The following is an 8,408-nucleotide window of genomic DNA, read 5'->3' on the forward strand; positions in this document are numbered from 1 at the left end:
CCTTCATTCTGTGACTTCATCCAAATTAAAAAAAAACGAGACGTTGAAGATTTAATGCTCAAAAACATACCGCAGCAAATGCTCACGTTTCAATTAGAAAAGTCACATTTGAAAATTAAAATACTTTTTCCTTTTCAGAACGCAGCAGCACATGTTGACTCATAACTAAAATGAGTAGTGAGTCACCCAAACTGCATTTTTATTTTCTTCTAAAATGAAAACAACACTCTTTCTCATTTTCATCTCTGGACGCTATAAAGGGATACAAATTCAGTTTGGGTAAGCGGAAGGAGTGACGCCAGAGGCCGACCTCCTTCTCAGCGGCTGGTGTGTGTGTGAGAATCCGACACACACTCAGATGTTTACCTGCCGGCCGATACCCGATAGCTGTTAGCTCGTCTCTCTCACGCTGTCGTGCAAATCTGACCGTGACAGAGCTGGAAAGCGTCGCTGAGGAGAAGATAGAGAGCCGAGCTCAGTCCTCTGCTCTGACAGACTTTGATTTTCAAAATATTCACATATCCATCGACATAATATGTCCATAGTACCCAAGCTATAATTCACTTTTGAATTATCTACATACAAACAGTGCATATATACACGGCTCAAAAAAATAAAGGGAACACTTAAAAAACACATCCTAGATCTAAATGAATGAAATATTCTTATGAAATACTTTGCTCTTTACACAGTTGAATGTGCCGACAACAAAATCACACCAAAATGATCAATGGAAATCAATTGTATCAACCCATGGAGGTCTGGATTAGGAATCACACTCCAAATTAAAGTGTAAAAACAAACTCCAGGCTGATCCAACTTTGATGTAATGTCCTTAAAACAAGTCAAAATGAATGTGTGTTGCTTCCTGAGTGGACACTATGATTTCACACAAGTGGGATTGACTTGGAGTTACATTGTGTTGTTCAAGTGTTCCCTTTATTTTTTTGAGCTGTATATATACAGCACCTGCTGCTCTAATCTTTCTTTCCAGGCCACACACTCACACATACACTCTCTCTTTGTCTCTCTCTCTCTCTCTCTCTCTCACACACACACACACACATTCTGAATCTCTCACTGCCTTCTTCATGGCTTTGGAATAATGTTATCCATAAAAAGTAGTTCTGTTTCAATCATGCTAAACTATGTGTGTTTACATTGTAATAATGACCTGCAAGTGAAGATTTCTACTTCTTGAAAGTCATAAATGACCCAAAACAAATCATGTTTTATTAGCTTTGGCATTTTGCACTTGACCAGCGCAGATACTGTGTGTGTGTGCGTATCCGAGTACCTGAGTACTTTTACTCCCCAATGTGTTTGCTGCCATTTGTGTTGACGCGTACGTGTCGGGTGTAGAAATGAAAAGTCCCCTACTTTTATCCAAACTTTGTCCATTTGTAAATAACACACATTGTGTAATGCATATCACATATAGCCCGGCACTAAGACATTTATTATTTGTTTTGTTTTTCTGCTACCTATCTGGCTTCTCTGTGGAAAGCAAAAGAAGAATTGCATTGTACAGGGAAGCAAATAATACTTCACAGCAGCGCAACAATTACAACAAATATGAATTTGCAGCGAATCTTCAAATCTTTGCACTTAAGACCTTAAAACACTTTATTGCCTTGACTTTGAAACTTTATTGTTTTATTTGTATTTCTTACCCCCCCCCCCTTTTTTTTTTACTGTTTATACAATTTCCTACTATTATTTATTATTGTTATGTTTAACTGGAAACTCTGGCACAACAATTTCCTTCGAGGTAAATAAAGTTGTTCTTACTCTTATTCTGAATATAAGTATAAGTAAAAGAGACAAAAGGATGAAGACAACAAGGACAAAAACAGATATGAGAATAATGATATTTGAATTTTTTCATGCACTCATCATCTCACAATAGGGTTGGACAATATTGTCAAATCTGACATTTCCAACTTTTAACTCCACATGTGACAATTCCGACAAATACGACCTGTGGACCACGAATAAAACATTTATTTGCCTTAAATGTTGAGCAATTCCATCATGGGATAAGTGGTTTTGTAGAAAATGGGGTTCCTCGCCAGCATCCGGGGGTCCGTCAGCCGCCGCGGCCCCGCCCAGCCTCCGCCCCCCTCCGGACGGCGGATACACCGGCGAGCCGCAGCCTGAGCTCCCCCTCCCCGGACCCGGAGGCGACGGAAGCCCTCCGGACGGAACCGTCCTCTCCCCGGAACATGCAGCGGCTGTCGGCGAAGCCGGCCGGACGGAGGCCCGCGTTTCCCCGCCGCCGGAGGAGCGACTGAACGCCGGGCCGGAGGAGGTAACGGTCCGCCCGGATGATGAACGGGCTTTACCGGATCGCTAATCCAGCACGTAGCCGGATCCCAACCGGCCCTGTTTCCAGCGTTGTGCCCGGGGGATGGTGGAGCTGCTGCGGGGAAACGGTCGCGTCGTCGTCGCCGCAAACGCGACCTCCAGACGCGGGTCGGTCGGCCGGAACTCGCGGTGGTTTTGTCAACAAACCGGTCGGCGCTTCTTTTGACCGTTTGCGATCCAGGAAATAGACGGAGCCGAGCGGCCTCTCCGTTATTTCGATGCCGTCGTCCCGTTTCACGGTAAATATGGTTGTAATACCGATTAAAAACGCTTTTATTGACTCCCCCCCGGTTCCCCCAACCGATCACATGATGATGTTTCGATTTATTTGTATTTAATTTTGACGGTAACTCGACCCGATGATGCTAAGCTGCCGCGGCGCTAGCCGGCGGTTATGGCTGACCGCTGATCGAGGGTTTTTTTGTGCATCGGTTTTCCTCCTTCTCCTCCGAAATAAACGGGACTAAACTCGAAAAACGATCAGCGATCGTCATCTGCAATCAATTTTCGATATCGATCCGCGGGGATTGGATCGATACATCGATTTCTATCGATCGGCTCGCAACGATGGTATTCGCATCCACAGCAGATGCTAATAGAGATGGATTATTTTCCGTCTTTCAGTTCATCCGTTTCTTTATTTGATTGCTAAAATAGGCATTAGGCAACACAAATATGTCTCTTTTAATTTCATAATTACGGTTTTGACCATTCATGTGGTAGAATCGGGCTTGTTTGTTTGCTAGTCGAGGCTTTTTGTTCAGTAAATCCACCTGCAAACGGTTTCCAGGACTTGCCAAATTGGCAAAATCATTCACTTTTAGAGAGTTTTGGAGAAGCTGCAACTTAAACGGCGAGAACGCATGTGTAAAAACAAAGAAAATGTCAAAACAATTGTCAGATGTGAGGAAATGTGCTCGGGATTGTCATTCTCTGTGCTGGATTAGCAAATCTGACATGTGATTTCCAGGCGTCGCCGTGATCGTATTATTTTAATCGCCGCCGTCGGTGTTTGCCCAGACTTGCCGACATACCCGGCGAACGTTTAAATCCCGCTCCGCAAACGAATTCCTGTCACTCTCTTGTCTGTCAGTGAGATGCTTGACGCCGCGGAGCTGAAGACCGCCAGCCCTCGGAGATCCCCAGGCCGCAGGATGGAGACCCTGCAGGGATGACGGAGCTCCTTCCCCCGCGGGCGACGCGCCGACAATCGGAGAAAATGCGCCGTTTCGTAGGATACGTTTTGCTGGTTCTGGCGTCCCTGGCCTCCTCCCCGGCTCGGTCGCAGCAAACCGACAGAAACGTCAGCGCCAACGCCACGGCGGCGAGCCGCGGCGGCGTCCCGGTCGTGCTGAGCAAAGCCAGCCAGCTGATAGTCCGGGAAGGGAACTGCGCGCTGATCGATTGCAACGTCACCGGAGACCCGTTCCCCACCGTGAAGTGGTTCAACTCCCATGGAGACCACCTGGACACCGAGGGCAGCGGTAAGACACGCCACTGTCACTTTACACCTGCTAACCGTTCACTCCTTCCCCCGGCGGCGGCGGCCCGACTCCCACTGATTATTTCATGAGCAGCGAGCCAGCGAGGCGGCATCGCGTGAAATTCGTCCAAAATATATCTACCGGCATGCACGGTTTCATTCAATCTTCAAGAAATCCTGATCTAAAATGAGCTCAAACTCAGCTGTAAATATGTGGGTTATCAAAGGTTTTAATTTGACCGATTCCTGGAGAACGTCTTGAATTGTTTGCCGTCCTTGTAGCTGAAGATGGCGGTTTGCCTCGGAGGTGGAAGTTAATCTGTAATTATCCTGCGGCGTGAGCGGCCCGCAGGGACCCGGGCAGGAATGCGGGCTCTCCGGGATCCGGCCTTCGCTCCTCGGCGGTTCCGCGGGGAAGGAATGCCGAGCGCGGCGCCGCTTGTTTTGTTTGCTGTTCTTTGTGCCGACGTGCTGAAACCCGCCTTCAGAGGAGAGGCGGCAGGAAGCGCTTGAACTGGAGGTCAAATGGGACACTGGTTCTCCTGTGGAAGGCAGCAGATCAGGCTTTAGCGAGACCAGGGGTGTCAAACGTACGGGCCGCGGGCCTGTACCGGCATGCCAGGGAAGGGGATCTACAATTTGAAAACAAGTCATGACCTACTTTTTTAAAATAAAAATGCAGTTCCGATATATTGTCTGCTAGCGGTGCACTGTTTTAGTCAGTGTTAGCGACACATCACAACACTGTGCGACTCACAACCTCCAGCAGATGGCAGCAGTGGGGCTTCCAGGTCTGGAAATAACATTTTTACTTGTTGCTAGAAATGTTCTTGCTCTTCCGTCGGACGCGACACCTTCATCAGCAGGATGTCCTTGTCAAAAAAGAGAAAAGTGGACACTGAGTGTAGGGTTTGCCATTGCTTATTTGTTGGTTGAGGTTAATAGGAACCCTGTATTTCGGTGTGGATGCCGCAAGTGTCGGCGCCGCTACGAGACTCGCCGTGGCGAAAAATATAACAAAATGCACGGAGAAGCGAGAGGACAGAACTGAGGCGTAGTGTGGTTCGCATCGCACTCGCGTTTCTTAAAGAATCTCAGGAAAAGTTTGGACTGAGTGTAACTTGTAGGTAGTTACGCTATAATTTAACCGGTCCGACCACAATGAGTTTGACACCCCGGTCTTGACGCTGCGACTCCACCTTTGACATGGAGCTCCCTGGAAACGGTTGGCGTTTAAAAACACAACCGCGTGTTCCGATAAACAGGAAAGCCGTCGAGCAGGAAAAAAAAAAGCCAAAACTGAATCAAGCGCAGACTGCGATCGTTGGAATTTTGTGTCTCTTTAGTTGAATTCTGCTAAATCCGGGCAGATCCACGCGAGATCCACGCCGGCTTCCGTGTCAGAAGCTGGTAGCCGCCGGTGAAGACGTGTCCTCTGTGTGTGTCTGCAGGGGGGAAGTGGTGGCTGCTGGAGAACGGCGTCCTCAACATCACCGGCATCATGTTCTCAGACCGCGGGAAGTACACCTGCATGGCGTCCAACGTGCACGGCAGCTCCAACTGCACGGTGACGCTGCGCGTGGTCTTCACCAACGGGGACATGGGCGTGTACTACATGGTGGTGTGCCTGGTCACCTTCACCATCATCATGGCGCTGAACGTGACGCGCCTCTGCATGATGAGCAGCCACCTGAAGAAGACGGAGAAAGCCATCAACGAGTTCTTCCGCACGGAGGGCGCCGAGAAGCTGCAGAAGGCCTTCGAGATCGCCAAGCGGATCCCCATCATCACCTCCGCCAAGACGCTGGAGCTCGCCAAGGTCACGCAGTTCAAGACCATGGAGTTTGCGCGGTACATCGAGGAGCTGGCCCGCAGCATCCCGCTGCCGCCGCTCATCATGAACTGCCGCACCTTCATGGAGGAGATCCTGGAGGTGGTCGGGGTGGAAGAGATGAGGCACACCTTCCTCAGGCAGGCGCCCGAGGGCCGCCACGAGGCGGCGGCGGGGAGGGTCGCCGCCATCGGAGGGAGGGACGTGTTCACCATCCTGCAGGAGGGCGAGCGAGAGCCGGGATGGGAGAGGGAGAGGGAGAGGGAGCGCAGCGACTCGCCCGCCGCCGATTCCGACAACTCCTCCGTGCACGAGCAGCCGCAGCACATCGCCATCCAGGTGTCGGTCCACCCGCCGCTGGCCGCCGCCGACAGCGCCGGCATCGAGGCGCCGCCGCCGCCGCCGCAGGCCGAAGCCACGCCCGATCCCACGCCCGATCCCACGCCGGACCCGGACCCCGACCCGGAGCCGGAGGCGGAGCCGGAGCCGGAGCAGAGCGGCGAGCAGGTCGCGGCCGATCCCTCGCCGCCCTGCCACGTGTTCTACGAGAGCCATGTTTGACCCCGGAGGAGCCAAGATCTCCCGCTATGCATTTTCACTGGAAGACAAACGACCTCCTCCAGGATTGAAGCTCTCATTTTAGGCAGAAAAGTCACATTTTTTTAGATCTCATCACGTTTAGGGACAGGAGCATCTCTTGGTGGCCAAGGAAGATCAGGGCCGCCGGAGGAAATCAAACAACTCTTCTCCTGTGAGCTTTTAGAACTTACATTTTTGCCGCCTCTGTATTTTTCATAGTATGAGTTCACACATCTTTGTGCGAGAGTGTGTGTGTGTTTAGATTTCAGATTGTAATCTCAGTAGAGATTGTAGGTGGAAGGGACTGACGCGTGTGGCCCGAATCTTCTTCCATGTCTTCTTTTCTTTGGATTCATGCCTGAATGTACTCCAATATTATTCCAATGTAAAAAGCAAAGAAATGTACAGAGAAATTTCCTCTGAAGATTTTCACCGCAGACTTTTATTTCAACCATCAGTCCAGCTACGGGACGTTTCTTCTTCTTCTTCTTCTTCTTCTTCTTCTGTCTTCATTCTTGTCCGGCGCTCAAACTCTGGAAATCTGCCTCAAGCTGGTCTTCACTCTGTGACGAACGGCGTTCCTGTCAGCTGATTGGCTCCGCCGGGGTTCCAACACGCCGCCCTGCAGTTTGGATTTCTCTTTTATCAATCCTGATTGTTGATTGGAAACCTTGATAGATTTTTTTTTTTTCCTCTCTCATGATTATTTCTTCAGAGAATCAACAGTTAAGTGTGCAAAAAAAACAAAAAACACACCAGGCGAAGAAAGAAAAAAATCCGATACAATCAAACCACAAATAGCTAAGAATGTACAAGAAAAGCAAACAAGCATGTGCTTGGAAATTAGAATTTAAAAAATCTGGCTTGAGATTTGTCACACCTGACTAGACCAGGACCAGGACCAGGACCAGGACCAGGACCAGGGTTTGGTCTCGGCTTGATGATTGTATGGCGTCGTGTCCTTCCGCAGTCTGTTTGGACAGGAGCTCCTGCTCTCTTTGCGATGGTTTTGGAGTGTTTATCTACCACCACGGCGTCGTGACCTTCTGGTTTTCTTTGTCCTCTGTGAAGACGATGCCGGTCACTCTGCTCGCCTTCCTCCCGCTGCATGTGAAAGCGGACGGCTGAGACACCGGTCGCCGTTTTCCGGGCATCTCTCCTCGGGCTCGGCGTCAGACTAACTCTACTCTTACTGGTGCTCCACAGAGGCCTCCTTTTTTTCTAGTGGAATAAAATGGAAGTGCTGTGTAAAGAAACAAACAAGTGTCTCTTTCTTCATTGATGTCACTCGACTCCCTTAAAATGGTTTATATTGTCACTTATCCGGTCTCCGCTTCGCTCTGTCCTTAAACTTCAACTTTGGGAGCGCAGGAGAATTCGTTGAACTCTTTTTTTTGTAATTCGCGATCAAATGTTTCCATCACTTTTTAGGTTTTTTTTATTAAAAGATGTGATGTCAGCTTTGTGACGGGCGAAACTTGCACTATTTCTGACACGCGGTGAAGCGGACGGAGGGTAAAATACAGCTGGAAAGCAGAAGTCCTTCAATTAAGGTTTTTTTTTTGTGTGGTTTCAGTGTTTGGGAGGTTTTCAAACAAAGTCAGATGTTTGGAAATGAAGGGAAAATCTTGTGGAATAACTTCGACCAATGGATAATGTTAAAATATATCTGAAATGACCCAAAAAAGAAGTAAGATACAAAACACAAACAGATACTCCTCTCCCTGACAGACAGTGAACCTGTAACATTGATTCTTCCTCTCCTCCATGAACAAGAAATGCAAAGAGCGAGGTTTAAACTGGAGGACAATGGTGATGTTTGTCATAATGAGGGGTTTGTAGTTTCAATCCTGCATATTTCCATCAAAATAAAGGTTGTCGTCTTAGGCGTGCACACCGAGGTCTTCTTCCCTAGTGTCAGTTTTGGTTCACCTGCTGTCAATACGCCTGTTGGCATCATTAACTAGAGAAAATGGGAGAAAACGCAGGGATTTGATGCAAGACGGGGCATTAATCCGAAAACTAGTGTGACTGAAAACCGTTTATTTGTTGATGCAAGTTGTTTCCAGAAGGATCGGAGCACGTAAACACCACAGGGGGGCGCGTTCTTCTCGTCAAAAAAGGTAAGAAATGTTCAAGTTTAAGTCA

The 8,408-nt window shown here is 48.6% G+C and overlaps 1 protein-coding gene across 2 annotated transcripts; it reads left to right on the forward strand.

Annotated features, from left to right (window-relative positions):
• Positions 1 to 2,131: 2,131 nt before the first annotated feature.
• Positions 2,132 to 7,520, forward strand: mfap3l (microfibril associated protein 3 like). 2 transcript variants are annotated; one of them, XM_086165876.1, is made up of 3 exons: positions 2,132 to 2,311; positions 3,461 to 3,851; positions 5,302 to 7,520. In XM_086165876.1, the coding sequence occupies exons 2-3, from the start codon at positions 3,539 to 3,541 to the stop codon at positions 6,240 to 6,242; spliced, it is 1,254 nt and encodes a 417-aa protein (XP_086022002.1). In that variant the 5' UTR covers positions 2,132 to 2,311; positions 3,461 to 3,538; the 3' UTR covers positions 6,243 to 7,520. The 2 variants fall into 2 exon arrangements, with proteins under 2 accessions (XP_086022002.1, XP_086022004.1); XM_086165878.1 differs by lacking the exon at positions 2,132 to 2,311 and adding an exon at positions 2,490 to 2,606.
• The last annotated feature ends 888 nt before the right edge of the window (positions 7,521 to 8,408 follow it).

This window comes from Fistularia commersonii, chromosome 19 (assembly GCF_037954325.1).
Source record: "Fistularia commersonii isolate RoL2024-O1a breed Wild chromosome 19, RoL_Fcom_v1.0, whole genome shotgun sequence".
Taxonomy (NCBI): Eukaryota; Metazoa; Chordata; class Actinopteri; order Syngnathiformes; family Fistulariidae; genus Fistularia; species Fistularia commersonii.

What these genes read in the sequence shown, in the direction of transcription:
- mfap3l (XM_086165876.1), top strand. Translation starts at nt 3,539, where the DNA reads ATGACGGAGCTCCTTCCCCCGCGGGCGACGCGCCGACAATCGGAGAAA. An exon ending in CCTGGACACCGAGGGCAGCG is followed by an intron (nt 3,852 to 5,301) that starts GTAAGACACGCC and finishes GTGTGTCTGCAG; the next exon opens with GGGGGAAGTGGTGGCTGCTG.